Below are 23131 nucleotides of genomic sequence, written 5' to 3'. Positions count from 1 at the left end.
CGGGCGCACCCAGGGCCCAGCCTGTGTGGTCCAGAGTCAGACGAGGTGCGAGCGCCTCCGAGCTGGGACTGAGCAAACCGCGGGGGTGCCGCACCGGCCGGGGAGGCGCAGGGCCCGAGGCTCGCCACCCAGGGCGGCCCTGGGGGCAGGATTTGAACAGCAACACCCGTGGGGAGCAGGTGGATGTCCGATGCAGCAGAGACCGCGTCACTCTCGGGCCTCCCGGATCCAGAGATGGATGGTCTGCAAACAAAGTTCATCCACGTACCTCCCGCCCTAGCCTGCGAGACGCAGAGCCCCTGGGAGAGGCCCCGCTTAGAGAAAGAGTGACAAGGAGGGCCCATCCCACCCTGTAAAGACGTGAGGTCTCGCAGGAGGAAGCGAGACGCCTAGAGGAGCAGGACATAGCTATCCACGGCACTTGCCCAAAGTGCCCAATCTTCCACCACAAATCAGGGCAAAATGTGATTTAAAAAAAAAAAAAAAAAAAAAAACAGGAGATCAAAACCAGAGCCCAGCTCGTGTGTCCTGAGCCTGCTGGCTGGACTCCACTGTCCGCCGCAGGGAAGCTCAGATTCCCGTCTCTGACCAGCTCGGCTCCGGACCCCACAGGGTCCCCCTCGTGGCTCTGCTTTCTCTGCCCCCTCGGGGCTCATGGCAGAGCACTCAGGGCGGGGTGACTGAGGCCGCTACCTGTCCCTGGAGCCGTCACGTCGGTAAGAATGGGTGCCAGGCACCCCCTGGATCTGTCAGCTTGCAGCCACTGATGGGCAGAACCTCAACAAGACTCCTGGAACGGAGGCGGGTGGGGGACAGGAGACGCAGGCAGCTCACTGCATCCACCATGGATGGACTGAACTCCTTTACTACCTGGGGAAAGCCATCCCAGTCAAGTCTTTATCCAGACACTGCAGGCCTCAGAGTTCACACCAGCCAACCAAGAGCCAGGCTTTCTCACCTATGATCAGTGAATCAACACAGGATGTCAGTGGCCACTATGAAACACCCACTCATTTAAAAAAAAAAAAACTGTGCACAAATCCTCAGGCTCTAACAAAGACATGTGGGAGAGAATCTCATCTCTCATTCATCACTCAGAGTGTCTTCCAGCTCTTTGTAGGTTGGTCTATAAGCATAAGGGTCAGCCCAACTGTATACTGATGAAGGTGACCAAAGAGGGACTTCAAACCGGGAAGGATGTGTGGATGGCAATTCAAGGAGGAGTCGAGAAATGCGAGCTGATTTCCAAGTGAAGAGACCTAGAGTCAGTTGGACTCAGGGCCAGATAAGCATGATGCTTTTTAAAAGCCATGCAGCTATGGAGGCAGGCTACACCACCCGTGGACGCAGCGTGCACGGGAAGCTTTCACGTTTCCATGGGGCTCGGTGAAGGGGAACTGAGACGCTGGGGCAGCCGTTCCCCAGAGCCATCTGGCCCCCCACTTCCTCTACATCCTCCTTTGTTTCGTCACGCACTGCGCCAAGCCACCCCAGGAGGACGGGGCTCTGTGATGCTGCTCTGGGTGCGGTTCTCCAAGCCTACGCAGCAGAGTCATCCCACGCTTCTTGCCAAACAGAACCGTATTTCGATGGCATGTGACCTTCCACCAGCAAACAGCAGGAAAATCCACGGCACGGCTGTGCTTTATCAGGGTCGATGCTGACTCTTTGATCTTGAACTAAAACACGCAGCATTTTGCTCCTTCTAGAAGAAAGCTAAGTTCCTGGTGACCACTGTTTGGTCAGGATCCTATTTACGAAAAAATAACTTTTCTATTAAGAGTCAAGACGAGACTGTCAGGGCTCAGCATCGCTGACAACAGTGTCCACTCACATGAGCGGTTCTGGGCTTTAAAGGACACTGGAGTCCACTCCAGACCTTTAATTTTCTACTATTCCATCTCAACGTGGAAGGAAGATCAACTCACTCTTTTGTAAAGCTGCACTGCATGAGGTGCATTCCAAGTACAGTTACAGATCCAGAAAGTAGAATTTTTATGATTAAAATCTATCTCCAGTGTAACAGGTCTCAGAAGCAGAGAGCTAACAGGTCTCAGAAGCAGAGAGCAAAGGGGCAGATTTCATGTAATGGAGAGAAATAGGAAGGATGAGGTGGATGCTGGGGGAGGTGTGGCTCACGGTCCCCTTTGTGGTACCCAAGAAGCATATTCCAGAGACATCCGCGCACAGGGAGATGTGTGCGTGAAGGATAAAATAAAACCACTAAGCATGGATCTGCTCCTCATGGCTTCCCCATGGCATATGGTTGATACTTCACTCTTGGATTCAGGCATAGTTTTTTAAAATCCTCTTTTTTTTTTTTTTCCTAACAAAACTATCAAAAAGACAAAAGTAGGTGAGTGTGGAAGCCCACACTGATTCTCACGATGACTCTGCCAGATGATGATTCATGTCCAATATGTGGAAATAGGAAATAGGAGACATCTGGAAAAAATCTTGGCATTGCAAGACACCAGGGAAAATGTGGAAAGGAAACAGTGTGCGTTAACCCATCTACCCAGCACACAGGAAGAGAAGTGCGCCATCAGAGCCCAGGGTGGACGTCTCGACCCCAAGGCGATCAAAGCGGACACTTAGGGGGTTGAAATCCATTGTGTGGCAGAAATAAAGCGATTCTGCTCGGAAGTTCCCCTTTACAAATACCTCGAACAAGGTAAGTTGACCTGGGGAGGAGAAGAGTTTGGATACTGCTTGTAATTATATGGGTGTCAGGAAAAGCAGTTAACAGGAAAAACCTATAGAGGTACTTGAAATGTAAGGACGGTGAATAACAGGAGAGTTGGTTCCCCTAATGAGTCTGGAAATGGATGATAAAATCACAGTGTTGACTAGAAATTGGATGGTTGTTCCAGACAGACCTCCCAAGTGAGAACGTCTCATTTTTCCTCCACCGAAAGCATCCAAAAGCTACAAACAGGCTTCCCAACAATGGTGCTGTGATTCTACAAACATCTGACATCTCTCTGATTCAGGTGCTGGGAGAAGCTTCTGTCTTGATGGAACCGGTCCTCCTCTGTGAACCGACAAGTTCTCAGCTTGCCTGCGTCTTCAGGTTTGAGAATCCAGCCCCCAAATGCACCAGTGAGCAAACTCATCGCCATATTTACCCCAACTTCAAAATTCAGCTACTGCTAAAATGATGTGTACATACATGACATTTTAAACGTCCCAAGTGCTTTTTAGGTACCATAGCTTTCACTTGATTCTTTCAGCAAGACTGGAGAATTGTAGGTCAAACATCATTTCCCTTTTTCTCGGGAGAACTCGGCCACATGACTTAGGAGGCGGTGGAATACACACGAGAACCTAGGCTCTTATCCTACCAAGCAGCCTTTCATAATGGCTGCTCCTTGATTTGAGAAACAGAAGGGGTCTGTAATCAAGTGAGTTTGGAAAACCGCATGGGATAAGCCACCCTTGAAGGTTCCAAAGCTGTAACGAAAGGTTCTGAGATGTCCTGGCCTGCAACTCGTGTCCCCAGACTTGTCTCTCCTCCTTCAATAACACTGGTGCACCCCTCAGTATTCCATTCCAGAGGCCACAGCAAGAACGTCCTCCAGGTGGACTGAAGACCACGTCTGCAGAAAGGCTGAACTGACCGCAACTGCCCTTTGGGAAATTCTCAAAGCATTTATAAAAACAGGGATTTCCAACCAGTCTCAAAAACAATACAAGTAATTACAAACACACTAAACAAACCTTAATTTTATTAAATGAATCTCCTACATTACAGTAAGTCGTGCTCTTTTGGCATTTATACTTCATGTCTTAGAAGCAAGAAAAGGAAACTTCTTTTTAATTATAATATACTAGATTTTGAAATCTTACTAATTCAAATGTGGTATGGTGCCACCCACAGAGTTAGTGCTTAATTAATAAATTGGTGTTTTTATTAATAATTCATTGAGCCCAGATCAGTTAATTTACCCAAAGTTCCAAAGACTTTACACAAGAATATTCATTTTCATTTACTTAAGTAAAAAGTAAAATATCTGGGTAGAAACATGACACCTTTAATATTTAGAACAGTGGTTAAATTTCATTTATGGGAAAGAAATTTTCAATGTTCTAATAAAAAATAATAGAAAGATAAGCTTGTTGTTCAATAATCTTTGAGGTCTCAAATCTATGCTACAGAGATACTAAGAATAATAAGAAAAGAGAATAACCAATTGATGTATAAAGTATAACATACAAAGCACTGTCTTCAATTCCCATGTATAAATTAAAAGAAAGATTGATGAAATAAAGATATGCATAAATTGAAGACTAATGAATTCTCAAAAAATGGCAATGAAATATAGTCGCTGTCTCAAAAAGGGAATTTACCAAAGATTTAATGACAACTAAAAAAGTCTCATATGCTTGCGATCTTGGAGTAAGAAAGATCCTTTGTATTAAATGTTCATATTGCTCCTAATGCATTTTTGGAGAAGGAGACGGCGGCCCACTGCAGCGTTCTTGCCTGGAGAACCCCACGGACAGAGGAGCCTGGCTGCAGCAGTCCACGGGGCCGCAGAGTCGGCCACGACCGAGCGACTAACACAGCCATGCAAGGCATCTTTGGCGATCACTGCAATAAGGCACAAAAAGAGCCGGAACAGCAAGACGAGCAAGCAAATGCCTAAATTCCTGTTAAACAGGCGCTGCAGTGTCTGCTGAAAGCGGCTGACAGAGACTAACAGACACTCACGTGAAATGGCACACGCCGTCAGAAGACGGGACATTCTGCCTCTCCTCCCGTGTTTAGATGTGATTTGTGCAGACACTCACGTGAAATGGCACACGCCGTCAGGAAGACGGGACATTCTGCCTCTCCTCCCGTGTTTAGATGTGATTTGTGCAGACACTCACGTGAAATGGCACACGCCGTCAGGAAGACGGGACATTCTGCCTCTCCTCCTGTATTTAGATGTGATTTGCGGTTATGGTTTAGTCCCTACGTCATGTCCAACGCTCTGGGACCCTGCGGACTGTAGCCCACCACACTCCTCTGTCCATGGGATTCTCCAGGCAAGAAGACTGGAGTGGGTTGCCATTTCCTTCTCCAGGGAATCTTCCTGACCCAGGGATCGAACCCACATCCCCTGCATTGGCAGGCGGATTCTTCACCACTGAGCCACCAGGGGAACCCTTAGGTATGATTAGACTTACAGAATTCTTTACACACACTTTTTCTTATTTAGTGTGACCTGGAGAAAAAGACACGAAGGATACTTGCTTTCTGTCTCCAAAAGTAACCTTCAAGAAAGGCCTGCTGACTGATTTGTCCCCGGGGAACTCCAAGCAGCCTGCGGGGAGGAAAGACAAGACGCATCTTCCAGGTGCAGGCAGGGCTGACCATCGGGGGAACGACCTCCATCTCTGTGTCCAGAATGCATGAGAACTAGGGCCAGATTCGCCTCTTGGGAGACCAAGGCGTCATGCCCGGCTTGTAACAAAGATGACTCCTTGTAAACCTGAGTGACGAATTTCCTAGAGGGCAAAGAATATGCCAGGATTTCCTGCAGGAAGGGGCCGGGGAGGCCCCATCCTCACCACGTAGGGACAATGGCATCTCCTGACTCGGGGTTAAGAGGCTCACTTCACTGCCCTCACCTCTAGGTTTTATTCTGAATGCTGTGTGGAATAAACATCCCCCGAAGGTGATGCAATCCTGGTTTCCTGGGCTGGACCGCATCTAAGCTGCCTCAGATTGGGGTGGGGCTCGGACTTGGGCAGACAAGGTGGCTCCCTGTGGTTATTTGTCTATGAACAAGACCCAGGAGATCTGCCCATGGCCCCAAGGCACCAGGTCCATTTCTTTGTGGTCCTCAGCAATCTGCTTCGTCACCACCGATTTACAGACAGGCTTCAGGAGGTCTGCTTTCCTTGGCAGGCAGCCAGCGGAGCAAGCTTACAGACCACAGATTCAGTCTTAGAGCAACGGGATGGTGGTCAAGACTCCAGAATATTCTGAACCACGAGGTCCTCTTGCTGGGCCCTCGCAGGTCAGGATTGTCTTACCTTGAATGGAAATTGATTCGTGCTCTGATTAGCACTTGAATCTGATCACCTGCATCCTACTCCCTAGCCCAGGGGCTTTCAGTTCAGGCTGAGTCCTGCACAAAAGTCCGTCTAGTCAAAACTATGATTTTCCCAGTGGTCAGGTATGGATGTGAGAGTTGGACTGTGAAGAAAGCTGAGCACAGAAGAATTGATGCTTTTGCACTGTGGCGTTAGAGGAGACTCTTGAGAGTCCCCTGGACAGTGAGGAGATACAACCAGTCCATCCTAAAGGAAATCAGTCCTGACTATTCAGAAGCACCAGTGCTGAAGCTGAAGCTCCAATACCTTGGCCACCTGATGAGAAGAACTGACTCATTGGAAAAGACCCTGATGCTGGGAAAGGTTGAAGGCAGGAGGAGAAGGGGATGAAGAGGATGAGATGGTTGGATAGCATCACCAACTCAACAGACATGAGTCTGAGTAAGCTCCGGGAGTTGGTGATGGACAGGGAGGCCTGGTGTGCTGCAGTCCATGGGGTCACAAAGAGTCAGACACAACTGAGTGACTGAACTGAACCAGGCTCCCTTCCCACATTGCTGGCAAGGACCTGAGTACCAGCAGGTTAAAGTATTCTGAGAAGCTGTGAGATGACCATACTGTTCTCATCACTCCTCAAAAATATGATAGTTCTGCTTAATTAAGACTCTCTGTGCTCCCCAAGACTGTGGCCTGGGGAAGCCCCTGTCAAAGTCTCTCTATTAGGAGCCATCCATCCTCTGCCAAGGTCATGTTCATCAACAGGCCACGGGGGTTGCTTTCTCTGATCAGTGCAGTCAAACTCAGCACGGGACTTTAGGCAGACGCATGACAGATGGTCCTGCTCCACATCCCGGTGAGTCTGGAGCATCAGTGAGGACACAACACACCTGCATCCTGCTTCATCCAGGAAGCCGTCTCTTCATTTACAGTCCTAAGACGCTGGGATCACTCCCTTCTCAGGACAAGGAGAGTATTTGTTTTCTCTGCTGTTTCTCCTGCAGTGTGATCACTTACTCTTCAATCGTGATCTATTTCACATGTATATCTCCACCTCTCTAGTCAACTTGAGGCTTCCAGTTTGGACTCTGCAGGATAGGATGATAGCTTTACATAAATTCAGGCTCCTCTGGCTAAAACATTCGTAAGACTTCTTGTGCAAACTCCATTCTTTTTGCAAAGTATAAACGGTTAGTTTCCAAGACCAAGGCAGTCACTCCTGGGACTATGTTGCCTCTTCCAATGCCTCGAATAGTTGAGAAAATGAGGTTATAGAGCAAAAGAAGAGCTTAACTTTTGGCTTGTGCTGAGGAGGCAAGCATTCAAAACCCTAATCAGTTTAAGGAGATAAAATTCCCACACTGCAGAGGCCTCTGGAAAGTCACTGTGTACAAACCCAGATCAATTACCTAGAGAAAACATCTGGGCGTTGGGAAACAAACAAGTCAGCAAAGACTGAAATCTGTGACAAGCTCATGAATCTAAGCTCGGAACAGATCCCTAGCCTACACTGATAACTGTCAGATTAGAAAGCGGTGACCTAAGGCATCAGTATCTGCTGAGGAAATCTGGGGGATATCAGACATTCTGTCAAGGAATCTCATCTCCATGGAACTCAGGACTTTGCCAAAAGAGATTTGGTGATTTACACTGGACATATTCCAATTTCCACTGGTGGATTCTCAATAACCAATATGTTCAAGAGTCCCTCAAGGGGGCATGTCTCAGAAACAATGAGTTGACACTCTGTCCCATTCAGGTAACGTTTACTCCCCCCGAGGTATGTGACATTTTTCATCCTATTTTCAAAAACGCCTCAAAGGTCATTTACGTTTAGACCCTGGAGAACAACAACACAGCCCCCATGAGAACCGAGAACAGGCATCCGTAGCTCAAAAGCAGGTCTGCGGGTTGAGCCGCTCGAGGCAAATCCTGCGATGCTCAAGCCTTTATTCATTTTGCATTTACATCCGATCAGCACATATAGGACTGGCTCTGAGAACAGCGGTGGGAGATGAGGAAGACCAATTCCTCCTGCTGACGTGCCAGCCAAGAATACATTTCTTTGTTATCTGACCTTGGGATGAGAGAAATGGAACCAGATCTGAAGGTCCGGCTCAGGCAAGCTCTGGGTGTTTCCCATCGTTAAACTGATTATTTTAACATCACGTCCAAGACAATAAGTGGAAGTTTAAAATTTCCTCTTTCAGCGAGAGGAAGGCCCTCTTCCCGGCTCATGCTATGTGAACCATGGGACCTGAAATATTTACACTCAAGGGGAGAAAAGACAGAGCTCCGATTTCTGTTTAAAGGATATAATCCTAAATCAGTTAGCTGTTCCTCTAAATCTCAAGAGGCTGTCTGAATCCATTCAATCATTACAGCCTTTTAAAACACAAATTCAGGATGGTTTAACCCACCGCTTGGCAGTTTTTTATTTAAACAGTCTTTACTGAATAATAATAATAAGGTCTAAAACCCAAAGTGGACGATGGAGGAGCCTGTTGAAGCAGCATGGCGACCCCGTGACCTTCCCACCTTGACCTTCCCACGCCTGAGTGGAAGGCAGGCCTACAGTGTGTGTTTCTGGGCCTGGAGACGCACAGACCTGGCCTCCACTGATGCAACGGCCAGATCAAGGGCTTCCACACACTTGGATGTGAAAAGAAACACTTAGAGCCCCTTTCCTCGTCGGGGTGGTGTCAGACACCCCGAGACGCGGCCTGCCTTCTCTGAAGATGCTTTCACCAGCTCTGAACCGACGAGGGCCAGGCCCCCGTCAAGTCAGGAAGAAGTCGGCCAAACATATTTGGAAAGCCGCACCTGGATGAACCTACTTCCTCATATTTAATGAATATAATGAATCCACTTCCTCATGTAAGGGGGAGATTTGGGGTTAAAAGTAAAATGAATCAGGCGCGAAAAATAAGACCGGAATAGGATGTCTGAAAAGCACCAGGGCCTGAGGGAATGCCACCAGGGTTTGCAGTTGAGGGCAGAGAATGAAAACTGAGAAAGCGGGTGGAAAAGACACGTTCTCTTCACAAGCGAGAAACACCAACTCCACCTCTCCCTCCCCCAATTCTGACGCTCTAAGTTACAAGAAAAGCACAGTGATGCTGATAAAGGTCTCCATTTCCTATTTGTTGAAAGTTCCACTTTCTATAGTTTGAAGGATTTCTTTGTTAGCTCAGCGTGCTTACAATTCAAGTTAGACACACACACAGAAAGAGTCTTTGTGACACGAACATCTTGCCGTTACTCTCGAGGATGCAGCCTGGAACTAGCTAGAGACACTTCCCGAGGAGGAGAAGAGGGATGACAGAGGGGAAAGCGGGTGCTGGAAGACAGGAAAACGCTTCCATATGCTTCACTGACCCAAAACCTGCCCAGGTGACCGTGGTGGCACCACCTGCCAACAGACTTTTTAAAAGGATGATGCTGGTACATCAGCAAACGGCTGAAAAGAAATGGGACAATTTTCTGTAAAGTAGAACTTGCTGGATTTCAGAAGTGTGAGCCTGTGATTCAGTGAGCCCTGCGCAGACCAGAAGGGACGGCTTGCCCGAACGATACCTCCAGCTCCCAGAAAGCGGGGAAAGGACCGGGCGCCTCCCCCAGCCCTTCCACGTGGCGTCAGCTGCTGTGGCCCAGCGGCCATGCTTTCCCATGGTTCCGCCCAGTTTCCATGGTGACCCCCACACAGTGACAGGATGCTGCCCTGTCCTGGGGTGAAAATCCTCTCTCCAAACAACTGAAAGGCATAGACCCAGCCTGCCTTCAACAGAAAATGATCTTCATACAGATTTTTGATTCTTAAAGTGAGAGGGCAGAGCATTGCTTAGAAAAAAATACTGTAACTGTACATTTGGGAAATGATAAATAGTTACTGTTTCTGTAAATAAATCTTAGACAAGTATGTTATGAATGCAAAACTGTTTAAAAATTCTGATTTGAATAGAAGGCTCTCAAGTTCAAGAGCAACTTTTTTTTTTTTTCAGAAAAAAAAAAAAGCTAAGTTTAGTCCTCGTGCACTAATTCCAAAGAATGCTATTGACTCAACGGATTTTCTGCCAATACACTTGTTCCTCCTAGAGTCAAAAAAGGAAAGAAACCAAATCGCTTTTTTAGCATTAACTGCCACCAATAATTACAAGCTCTGGGGAGGAGCAGTCAGGATGTCTCAAAAATATTGTTGAGCCTGGTTTTGCTTCATTTGTATTGCGCTGGGGAAATGCCTGAAATGGTAATAAGGCTTCAGCATGACTTGCTGGTTGTTCGGTTGCTCTAAAGTCATGACTTCCACAGTGACGGTGACCCGAGGGATCGCTGGCCTTGGAGGGCTACTCACCTTTTGTCCTTTCACGCCGTGGCAGTCACACTTCCCGCAGCCAGAGCCGGCACACCCACCCTGGAAGGAAGAGAAAAGAGCTTTAAACAGAGGAACACCCAAGCACGGAGGTGCAGGTTTCAACCGAAATGCTTTTGGCACCTTCACTATTTATGGGAAAAACCCGGGTACCAGGAGCCCGATCTTAACACACACACTCTGTGGCCTTGTCCTCGGGGGCGTCCTGCACTTGCTCAGAATCCATCTCTGGCCCTGGCAAACAGAACAGCAATCCCCGAGTGGAACACATCAAAGCATCACTCAGTCCAAAGAGGGGAGGCTGTCACTGACAGGCTGTCTGAGACATGGACTCTCTCCATTTCCCAAGTTTAGCAGGACACCACCCCTTCTTGCAAACGCCCTTCTGATGCAGGACTTTCAGCCCTGAGACCACAGGAAACTCAGAGTGGGGAGTGGGGTCCACGCTGTGTCCCTCGCATCCCCAGGACACAATGACACGCAAAACAAGCAAAAAGGAAATGAATAAGCCCAGAGCCTAAATAACAGAATTTTAATTCCTATCTAACAGGACGCGTATTACCATTCCCACTTTATAGATGTGACTCTGAGTTAGGAGATTTAAAATAACAGCCGGGACAAGGTTGAGATGAACTCAGTTCAATTCCCATCACGGAAAACTGCCAACGCATCAGAAGGCAGATGATGCAGTTTCTTTAGAAGAATTCAAATTCGAAACCAGAAGAGACATAGATATTGTGGACAGAATGGAAGAGGGTGAAATAGGCAGAATTTAGTTAATGAGCTTTGCGAGCAGCTCAATATTAAGCCTGAGATCAAGTGCACACCTCAATGCTGCTTCTGGCACTATAGCTTCTGGAAAATATAACCATACTGTTAACAGGATTGTGATTGCATAAAGCCTATTTTTTAAAAATACACTCGTCTTGGTTCCAATGCCTTGGAAATCTTCTTCATAAAACAACTACATCTGGAGATATTTACTTTATAAAATGAAATCTGAACAAGTGCCTCCAAGACAGTAAGCTGTTCTTAATTTTATATTTTGGAAATGGGGACAACTGACAACAGTCCAAACAGACTCCAGACACTACAAATCCATCCCCCTCCCTGATTCATCTTTCAGGCAATTTTTTCAGCACGCACTCCCATAACCTCCTAACAGTGTACATCAATCCACGCACACAGTTTTGCTTCAGAATCTGCGTTTGAGTGACCACTTACAGCTGTCCAAAGAGATGAGGCTAAAACCTGAAACCCATGCTCCAAAAATTCATCCGAAATGCACAAACATTAAAGAACCAAGGGACTGCAGAAAAGAGCCTTCCCAACCATCCCCAAGAAAGGGCTCACTGTTCTGACCCCGTGCCCATGACATGCAGACCACACCACTCTGTTGTGACAGGCCGAGGCTGAAGCTCCAACACTCTGGCCACACGATGCAAGAGCTGACTCACTGGAAAAGACCCCGATGCTGGGAAAGATTGAGGCAGGAGGAGAAGGGGACGACAGAGGATGAGATGGTTGGATGGCATCACCAACTCGATGGACATGGGTTTGAGCAGGCTCTGGGAGATGGTGGAAGACAGGGAGGCCTGGAGTGCTGTAGTCCATGGGGTCGCAGAGGGTGGGACACGACTCAGCGACTGAACAACACTGTGACATTTATCACGTGTGTGACATTTATCCTTGGCGTGTGTGTCTCCAGGACCCTGAGAACACTTGGAGGGCGGGCCCAGAGAGTCACACCCAGCCTAATACAGTCCATATTTCACCTGCAGCCACGTTGGCTGTAAAACGCACCGCTGACCAAACCACAACACCCCGCCAACTGCTGGCTCTGCGCCAACCCCGGAGGCATTTAAGCACGGACACACAGTCTCCTGAGACAGAGAAGCAGGCGTCTGACCACTGTTGCTTCGATGGTGGTGGCGGTGATGCTGGCGTCCATTGAATCGACCTCAAATAACAACCCCAGATGACAACCCTGCGAGTCTGGTGTGTCCGCTCACAATGCAGGGACCGCACCGCGAGAAACCACTGCAGAAAGGAACTCGGCAGTGAGTGGGGGACCGCTCCAGATCCCCAGACAGCCAGGGAGAGCGGAGTTCGCAGGGGCCCCCGGGCACTGCGCAGAGCTGCTGGGTTAGCCCCCAGCCAGGCAAGCCCCACAGGTGAGGCAGCTCCGGGTCAGCTGGGCTCCAGGTGGCCTCCTCTCTGTGACGTCTCCTCCCCACCAGGTCTCTGCCTCTGAGGTGGGCTCAGAAACCCACACGTGCTCCTTGAACTCTGCTCAGTTCCCCAGAAGGAGAAGCCGATCAGGTTAAGACCCATGGACTGAGGACCTGTCCACCCACCGCCCAGGTTCACTGGGGGGCCCAAGAGCAGCCCAGCGGGGTGCAGTTTCCTAACCGCAGCTTGACAACAGCGGCCTCAAAACCAGACCAGGTGGGAATCTAGCGACCGAAGTTGAAAATGGCCATTTGGTGATTCTGAGGTTTCCTCTCCTGAAAGGCTGATAAAATCTCAGAAGCTTACCTTTATTCAATTTGAGGAAGGTTATAAAAGTGAGTTTCCTGGAACTGTTCCCTTAAGCTATCAGCAAATGCCTTAATTGCGGGGGACGCCAGATAAGAGGTTAGAGGGCCCCCAAGCTGGATGCTGAGGTCAAGTTGTTTCTTGAGCTTTTGCTACAGAAACACACCCGCAAATTTCCCTTGAACAACACTCCAGGTCATGACAACTATTAGATGAAATCAGAGATGAGAAAAAGAACTAAAATCTCATTATAGCCCTCTTACAGAAATAAAGGACCTTCACCCTGCTCCCACCAGCTTACATCAAGCAAAAACAAAATTTCTCAATCCCAGACAAAAGACATTCATGTCTCCTTATCTGCTTAATTCACGTAGAAAATTTTATTACCACTTCTGGCCCTAGAAGACAATCCTGAAGCATTGATAATTCAAAGAACATCTAAACGATGGGCAACTTTTCAGAACAAAAGACATTTTTAGACCATGATTTTTGCTTCACAATCTGGGTGGCCTAGCATTTTATGCACAATGGCTCTTTAAAAAAAAAAACTAATTTTTAGAATAACAAACAGAGATCATGAGAGACACATTTACTTTGCTAAGTAAAATCTACTTTGAAATACTGCTGTTCTGGCCAATACAATGACCTACGCTGGATCTCACCCTGGCACGTAGAGTCATTTCAGCTGTGACTCGAGGGTGCCTGGCTGAAAAGGGCATCAGTGACGTGCTGAGCATCCCTTCAATCTGCCAGACTGTCTGATTTTGCAATAGCTCATTAAATAAAAGCCCACAGTAGTGAGAGTCTCAACCCTCCATCCTGAATCACTGTTCAAAAGGGCGAACGAAAAAATGGCATGAGTTACTCAGAGTCACAATTTGGTTGGGGACCTGACATGCTAAAGGCCGTGTCACAAGCTTCATGACTTCTGGGGAATTACATTCTGTGTCTGGACCTCTCCGCAGAATCAAAAGAGACAAGGCGGCCCCACTGGCTCCAGCAGCCGTCCGCCCCGTTCCCCCCACCCCTCCACCCCCCGCTGGCTCCAGCAGCTCCCTTGCCGCACATCTGAGGGGGTGGACAAGGCCTGCTCATTTTTCCTGAGGTCTGGAAGATGCTGGGCTCTGAGCAGCAAGCTCCCTGCCCACGTGCTTCGGTTTCTGGAACAGGAAGAACTTGTACTCTCTGACGCGCTCACACCCATCCCTCTTGCCTGGCCCCTCGACGGGGTTCGAGGTCAAGCAAACCAGCCCCCAGTCCCCCGAGGAGGCCCGGACCTTCTCCCAGGGGAGACACACACGCTGAACCTACAGTCCCGGCTGACCAGGCTGGTCAGGAAGGCTGTCTCCCCCTGGAAATGGGGGACATGGCTGAAGATCTCAAAGATCACAGCGCTGTGGGTCTTGGTCCGTGTCTTATTGGGGTGGCAAAAAAGATGTCATGGGAAAACCCAGTCGAGCTTTCTGGCCAGCCCTTAGACGGAGCGCATCCATGGCACACAGCAACACAGGTCACTCAGACTACGTGAGGGTAAGAGAAGCCTGCAAAGTCCTCAGGGGCAAAAGAACCACCATTTGAATCCCTAAGGCTGCAGAATAACTCAGTGAAAACCAAGCCAATCTTGATGGCCAGCAGTTCACCACAAGAGCATAACAAATTCCGTCCAAGTGGAAGCCAACCTGAATTAACACTATCTGAAAGAGAAGAAAAGACGACAGCAGCTCTCAGTGAAGTCTGTCAGACACACACACCCTGACGGCAGGGGTCAAGCCTAAACATCACACATAGCACAACTGGAAAGGAATGGCGAGGAACAATGTCAGCGGGGTGCTTCTATATTCCATACGAGGCTCTCTGCACTCTTCACCAGAGGACAGCTCAGTGAATGGAATGCACATTTTCTTTCATGCCCCAATTAAGACTTCCCAGAAAGTCAAATCATCAGAATTAATGCTATAAAGTATGCTAAGTTCTAAAAATTCCCAAAGATTTACGACACACAGTACGCCCGCCAAAGAAGGAAGAGGGGTGAGGGGGGTCAGAGACTCTCATTCAAAATAAACTCAATTTCCGCTCTTTCTCTGGCCTGCAGGCTGACCAAAAGCGGTTCTAGGCTTGCTAATTCCATTTAGAGAGACTTTTTACCTAAGCAAGGAAGCCAGCTGCCACACTATTGTGTGTGTATATGTGTGTCTCCGTGGGTGAGAAAAAGAGAGAATACCCAATCAAGGTAATTTGTTAACTGTGACATATTTTCCATAGGGAAGCAAGTCTGAAATGAGTTAAACAGAGTGAAGTCCTCAATTTTCTGTGGTTCTTTCCCTGCTTCTGATGGGAGATAGCCCTTTACCAACCCCACTGTAACAATTTTTATGTGTTTCACATCCCACCAAATAGGGACAAGTGGATCTCGGCCAAGTCTAAACAGCTTATCTTTCAAATTCCTTTTCACATTCTCTGCGCTGTGCAAAATGTCAGAATAGCTTTGTGGTGATGGGACGAGCCCCGTTTTCTTCCTGGTGGTAGCCCTCCTTCGGAGAATCTCGTGCATAATCATCTACTCCGCTAAAGAAACACGCAAAGACTCGGGAGTATGTTTCAGGGCCACTGGGGCGGAAATTGAAAAGCGGGTACAAATCAAAGTGGAGCTTCCAGACCCCGCCTCCAGGGGGAGCTGTCCAGCAGAACAACCCTTCTGCAACACTATTAGGCGGCGGCCCTGGGACAACAAGGTCAAACCAGTCCATCCTAAAGGAAATCAACCCTGAACATTCATCAGAAAGCCAGATGCTGAAGCTGAAGACCCCATACTTGGGCCATTGATGTGAAAAGCCAACTCAGGAAAGACCCTGATGCTGGGAAAGATTGAGGGCAGGAGGAGAAGGGGACGACAGAGGGTGAGATGGTTGGATGGCATCACTGACTCGATGGACGTGAGTTTGAGCAAGCTCTGGGAGACAGTGATGGACAGGGAGGCCTGGCGTGCTGCAGTCCATGGGGCTGCAGTCAGACATGACTTAGTGACCGGACAGCTGCAGCTGAGCATCACACGTGGTCTTGTCCCCAGATTTCACTCTTGGCACCTGCCCCACACGTATGTGGGCAGATGTCACCAAAAGCCGCATCATACTTGGTCATTACTGAGACCATTTCACAGCATCTGCCTTTACCACCTGCCACTGAAGTTCGACCTTTTCAATTCTACTATTTTTAACTCTGTTTCATTATACCCAAAAAGTTAGTATGGCGGATAAAATATAACACCCTCCCCTCAAAGCTCCATGAGCTCACTCTTTTTGGAAACTAAAACATCATAAAGAAACAGAGAGTATATATGAGCGATTTAATATGTATGTACTAGCTCACACCCCGTGTGTAATTTTAACTAGAGTATGCTATTTCTGGTAATTCTTGTTTTAAATGTGTGTGTACTGCCAAGGGGTTCTGCAAAATGACTGTCAATGCCTCCACGGACCTCCAGGCCAGACAGGAGTGACCTGAAAAAGAATCTTGAAACTTCTCCAACAGGAGGAGAGGGATGGACTAGGAGTTTGGGGTTAGCAAATGCAAACTATTATATACAGAATGGAAAAACAATGAAGCCCTACCATGTAGCACAGGGAACTATACTCAAAATCTTAAAATAACCTATAATGGAAAAGAATCTGAAAAAGAATATGTGTGTATATATAGACAGATAAATACATGTATAGTTGGATCACTGTGCTGTGTAGCAGAAATTAACACAGCATTGTAAGTCAACCATTCTTCAACAAAATAGTTTTTCAGTTCAGTTCAGTTGCTCAGTCGTGTCCGACTCTTTGCGACGCCATGAACCGCAGCACGCCAGGCCTCCCTGTCCACCACCAACTCCCGGAGTCCACCCAAACCCATGTCCATTGAGTTGATGATGCCATCCAACCATCGCATCCTCTGTCGTCCCCTTCTCCTCCTGCCCTCTATCTTTCCCACCATCAGAGTCTTTTTAAATGAGTCAGCTCTTCAAATCAGGTGGCCAAAGTACTGGAGTTTCAGCTTTAGCATCAGTCCTTCCAATGAACACCCAGGACTGATTTCCTTTACGATGGACTGGTTGGATCTCCTTGCAGTCCAAGGGACTCTCAAGAGTCTTCTCCAACACCAGAGTTCAAAAGCATCAATTCTTCGGTGCTCAGCTTTCTTTATAGTCCAACTCTCACACCCATTTTAAGCCATGATTAAAAAAAGAACTGCAGCAGGAGAGCAGACCTCCCGCTCTCCTGTGTGACCTCCCAGCATTAAGATCGAGAACAAGTGATGCCATCAACAGCGAAAGTCAGGAGCCTGCTGACCTCGGAGGGACTGCCAGAAAGGTCTCCGGATGCTGGGACATTCTCTGCTCGATCAGGGTGAGCGGTAACACGTATAAAACTTCACTGAGCTGCAAACTTACGATGTCTGCACTTTGCTGTGCTTTAATAAAGTCTTTCTTGAAGGCATGCTCAAGAATGATCATTGCAACACTCTATCCAGTAGGGAGAACTGGAAATAGCAGAATTAAAACATGGTGGTGGTCTGGACTCATGGAATGAAATCCTTACCCACTGAGGCTGGTGGGCTATGACACGGATGGGTCTCGAAGACTTAGTACCGAGCAACATGGAACCAGGAACAAAAGAAAGAAGCCGGAGGCTCTGATGACATAAAGTTCAAAGCGGAACAAATGAAGTTGCAGTGTGCTCGCCCTTGGGGCTACAGGTGACGAGAAGGGGACTCCAGGGGCTTCTGGGCCCCTGGAAACGTCCTGGCTCAACCTGGTTTCTGACCGAGGAGCCTAAGAGTCACTGAGCTGGGCCTTTACTGATTCACACGTTTCATCAATAAAATCTAACCCTCCCCCCAAAATTCGTGCATAGGATTCAAAAATTCATGACAGGATAACTAACAGGAGCGTGCTGGGTAGCAGGCACGCCACTCAGTACTCGGCAACGACCCCCATGGGGACAGAGACTCTATCCTGAAAATCTTAAAAGAGTGGATGTATGCATGACTGACTCACTGTGCCACACACCTGAAACTGCCGTAAATCCACTCCACTCCAGTTAAAAAAGAACCAAAATCCTACGGTGCAAAATTACATGTAACAAACATTAAACAAAAACTAAATAAAATATTAACAAGTGGGAAGGAATTCCACTAAAGTAAAAGACAAGAAAACCCCATTATTAAAGCTACTATTATGCAGTGTTCTCTAAATTTCCCAAACAAAAAAAGTCATTTACGAAAACAAAGCTAACTAATAACAAGATAGAACACAAACTCTAGGCCAACTGCTGAAGCATAATAATAACTTTAAAAGTCTGCATTTGCACAGCATTTTTTGAACCTCCAAAAATATGCTGGGACCTGTGGATGGAAGGGTGAGGGATGTCTAAGGAGCTCACAGTCCACACACTTTCATCTGCATTTGCTTGACGGTGATTCTATCATCAGCATTTTGTTTTGATAAATGTAAGATGAATGTGATTCCAAAGATCTGAAAATAACTTTCCTCATTAATACAACAGAAAAGAATTTAGTTCAGTAAAATAACATTTCTGTTCTAATCATGGAAAACATGGAAACAGAATATCCCCACTACTTTGAGACTCACAAAACACTTCTGCTCAAATGTGAAAACAACTCCAAGTGTTGATATGTTCTTGGCAAAAAAAAAAAAAAAATGAGCATGAAACATCTGAGAAACAAACTGAACTGTGATCCGCGACATCTCTTGCAGTCAGACTGAGAGCCGAGTCTGCACGGTCGGGGGGCGGGCAGGGGGCTCCCCGCAAGCCTCATGAGCACCCTCGGGTGAGTGCTAGTCTCCGACCTCCATCATGTGACAGCAGCCCGGCTCTCCAGTTTCCCTCGTCGGACCACGTGGCTTGACTCATCTTCCCCTCCCCTCGCCCCTTCCTCCCACGGCCCGGGGAGGGGGGTGAACCGAGGGTGTCGGGCAGCTCCGCCTGTCTCCCGCAGGTCGCTGGGGACCCCACGCACAGACGGGACCATGACTAGCTGCCCCGTGACCGAGGCTCAGATGACCGCGAGCGTCTCCACTGGGACCTGTGGGCGGGAACGCCGCCTGGAGATGGGAACTGGGGGTGGGGGTGGGGTCCCTGGTGCTTGCTGACTCACTGGCCTGAAGGACTAAGCCGAAGAGTCCTTGGACAGAATGTTCTCCCAGAATCACTGACTGTCCGGGATGGGCAAGGGTCCGGAGAGGACACCCCCACCTTCAGAAGGGCCCTCCCTTAGGAGGCTTCTGAGTCTCAGTGACTCCCCAGGAAGCTGGACACCTTTCTCAGCTGCCTGTCCCCCAACCCAAGGAGGTCCAACCAGTCCATCCTAGAGGACACCAGTCCTGGGTGTTCATTGGAAGGACTGATGCTAAAGCTGAAACTCCAATACTTTGGCCACCTGATGCGAAAAACTGACTCATTGGAAAAGACCCTGATGCTGGGAAAGATTGAAGACAGGAGACGAAGGGGGTGACAGAGGATGAGATGGTTGGATGGCATCACTGACTCAATGGACATGGATTTGGGTGGACTCAGGGAGTTGGTGATGGACAGGGAGGCCTGGTGTGCTGCAGTTCATGGGGTCGCAAAGAGTCGGACACGACTGAGCGACTGAACTGAACTGAACTGTCCCCCCACCCAGAAGGGCCATGGCCCCCGCCACGTCCTTCCCGCCCAAGTCCCCAGCTCCCCGGTCCATGATGCTCCCGGGAGAGCCACAGACAGCCCCCTCCGGCCTGCGAGAGGCAGCGTGTCCCACCCCATCTCCTGCACCGTCCTGTTGACCCGCGGGTCACCTTTCCTCCCGCCCACCCGATCTGGCTCTCTGACTCCGAGTCCAGCCCCTCAGCCGGGCCTGGTCCGGGCCCTGCCCCTCAGGCACTTGATTCTGCTCCAGGTCTTTCCCCAGTGGGGCTGGGGGACGGGGTCGGGGGGAGCGGCCTTTGCGCGTCCACACCCCTTCACAGCCCCCCGCCTGGTGTGCCTCTCTGACCCGACCCGCTGGGAGGCTTCTGCTGCGCCTCACCGTTGGATCAGGGCAGGCAGCCCCGCCCCGCGATGCTGAGAAGGCCGAGTTGAGCATCTCAGCGAGCGGGAGGCGAAAATGAGGAACTGCAGTGGTCCGAGGCCCCTCACGGGAGAGAGCAGGGTCCTGCAGACACACGGGGAGGCGGGGGCACCCCACACCTGGTCCCAGGGATGCAGGGACCTCAGAGCAGGTCCCCCGGAAGGGAGAGGGGAGGCGGGTGTGTGGGGAGGGGCTTTGCTGCCCAGAGAGAGGCAAAGGGGGTCAGGCCCAGCAGGAGGGCATAGGGCACCGGGGTGGGGGCACCGCGGGGAGGGGCAGGCCGGTGGGCACTGAGAAGGGAGGCGGCCAGGACGCTGTGCCCCCCTGGGAAGGCGGAGGGCGGGCGGCCTGTGGGGAGGAGCCCCAGTGAGAGGCGGGGAGACAGGGGAAGACGCCAGGTCTCCGCACTCCAGCTCTGAGGCTCAGGGTGAGCGTGTGCAGTCCCCCAAGTTTAACACTCGGTGTAAAAGCACCTGTTTAAGCAGAAGTGCTGCGCGCTTTCTGCAAGCCCATCAGCAGCCCGAAATGCACTTGGAGTGGGAAGCATGCAACGCAGTGCCAGGCTGGAAGGGTTTCCAAGGGCTGGAGAGGGAAGAGGGGGGAAGGAAGGAGAGGAAGGGGCTGGAAGCGAGGAGAGAGGCAGGGAGGCGCGGGTGAGGAGGAAGAGGCGGGCGCCACAGCCCCCAGGCGCCTGAGGTCTGGCCGCTTGCTTGGGGGGACTCATCAGTTGCCCTTGGACCCCCTCCCTGGAGTCTCCCTCTCGCCAGCCATGTGAATCGCACATTCACAGTTGCTTTTAACATCCTGTCTCTGTCTTAGCAACACGGTGTCAACAGTCTCTCACAAAGAGTGATGGCAGATGTCACCAGTCTGCAGGAGAGGAGACTTGGAGCAAGAGGACAGACATGCTCCCCCTCCCCCGGCCTCAGAGACCGGCTCCGACCTTCCAACCCCACTCCAGGGCCTCTTCTGCACTGCAGCTTCAGGAGAATCCCTCATCGGGGCTAAAATGTGAATGGAAAGAACACTCAGGGAGCTTCCGGGGCCCGTCCTTCTGGGGCCGGGGAAACAGGCTGCAGATGTGCTGCAGGCACGACAGTGAGTGAGAACCTCAGCAGCCTGGTCTAACGGCCTAGGCCCCTTCACTGGACAGCCATCCGGGGATTCACGCCGCCCGGCCTTCCCTGCCGTGTTAGAGCGTCTTTAACAACACGCCCGAAGGCCCTGCTTGCGCTGGGAAAGCCCCAGGTAACCAGGACTAAGCCACGAAGACGGCTTCCCGCTGGGGAGGAAAAAGCGCGGTCAATTTCCTGTTGACCCCACTCTGCCCCACCTCCTGACGCTTTAAGGTCCCAGCCGTTTGCAACAGGCTTACAAGGAAACACGAAAAGCCTAAGTGACCTGGGAAAAATGACAATATGACTGACATGCAACTCAAAAACAAAGCTGACTTAAACCAAGGGCAACAGGATTACCAATTCTTTTTTCTTGGAACAAGTAAATATTATACATGACCTCTGGTTTCTCTCCAGATGGGGAAGCCGTACCGTATTTCCAGAAACAAGGCTAGAAAACAGATATTCTTTCTGGTAAGAAACAGCCCAACCAGATTGTGCATTAAATGAGTGCATGTGATATCGCTTCATTCACACTCCTTCCATTTCACAGAGGCTATAAAATACCTTGTTAGGACAGTCATCTCAGCTGTTCCCCTGGCCTGTCAGATACGGGACACGTCTGAGAAAAAGTGAGCATGTTTAGACTGAGCCCGGCAGCCAGGGTGAAGCCAAAATGTCATTTTCATAGCTGTGCTCAGCATCCAGTACCAGACTCATCCTGGAGCCAGTTTTCAGAAATACATGTGAGGTTTTGGATTCCTTATAAATGACAGATTCAAAACCGCTGCAGTGCAGGTCTGCAAACCCAGAGGACTCACTGTTGTCAACATCGCCCCAAAGGAGATCAAGGTGTAGCTTCAAAACCAGGTCTGAAAACTCAAAATGGGAACAGAAATGCCACAGAATAAACCCTGTGGAACAGCAAATGCGTAACAGTGGAGTGAGCCTTCTCCCCCTCTGACAAAAGACGAGAGAGCGGTTCACGTGAAGAATGTCTGTGACAGACGCCCAGGTCACGCGGACATCGGACCAGGGGTTCAACCACAGCATCAAGTTCCTTGGGCTTTTCTGGAAGATGATGGATGGTGAACCAAAAAAACGCTGCTTTGCAACTGCTAAGTGGCATTTTCAGAGGACCTACCTAAAACCACAAGCACAACACTTACGGTTTGAGGAGGAAAATGGGGGAAACCACAGAAGGAAGCGGTGGTTTCTCAGCAACAGTCTGGTGTTTACACTGAGGCCAAGAGACACCTCTAAAGCTGCCGTGAGGTTCCAGGGTCAGCTGTCCATGGTCAATGCCTGCAGAGATGTCATTCCCAAACCACGCACCCCCACGCCGCCCCTGAGCAGAGTCTTAACACTTAAGAAACCAATCCTTACCTTTACCAGCTCCTGTTGAAACCAAATGTCAACCCACTGACCAATGACTATCACAATGTATTAGACTCCAGAAAACCTCACGTCTTCCAAGAGCATTTAAGATAAACATTTAGAAGACTTAAGTCATGCACAATTTAATATGAATATAAATGCGAAATGAATAAAATATGAATCATGCACTCCATAACCTTGGCCATTCAATTCGAATGGTACACAAGTAGTGCTAACTTCTTAATTTTTTTCACTTGTACTCAACAATAATTTACTGCCCCCATTATCTATTATGGAGAGTTTTAGGAGATTTGTGAGCATTTAAATGTGATTTCTAACGGCAAAGAACTTGTGTAAGTGTGTTAACATCTAGAAATATCTGGAAAATCTTTTGCTATTAGTTACAGTGAAGTTTGAAGCTGCGGGAGATGGAAGGCAGAAGGGGCAGAGGGTGACCGAGGATGAGACGGTTGGGTGACAGGACTGATTCAATGGACATGAACTTGGGCAAATTCCGGGAGACAGTTAGGGACAGGGAAGCCTGGCGTGCTGCAGTCCGTGGAGTCGCAAAGAGTCA

At 49.2% G+C, this 23131-nt stretch overlaps 1 protein-coding gene across 2 annotated transcripts in view; it reads right to left on the bottom strand.

Annotated features, from left to right (window-relative positions):
* COL4A1 (collagen type IV alpha 1 chain) overlaps positions 1-23131 on the bottom strand; it is a 132390-nt gene that overhangs the window by 68611 nt on the left and 40648 nt on the right. For both annotated transcript variants that reach the window (XM_070471414.1, XM_070471415.1), the window contains exon 2: positions 10397-10456. In XM_070471414.1, the coding sequence (XP_070327515.1) occupies positions 10397-10456 (60 nt within the window). The remainder of the gene's footprint in view (positions 1-10396; positions 10457-23131) is intronic.

Source organism: Odocoileus virginianus, chromosome 8, assembly GCF_023699985.2.
Source record: "Odocoileus virginianus isolate 20LAN1187 ecotype Illinois chromosome 8, Ovbor_1.2, whole genome shotgun sequence".
Taxonomy (NCBI): domain Eukaryota; kingdom Metazoa; phylum Chordata; class Mammalia; order Artiodactyla; family Cervidae; genus Odocoileus; species Odocoileus virginianus.
This window is presented reverse-complemented; position numbering and strand designations above follow the sequence as displayed.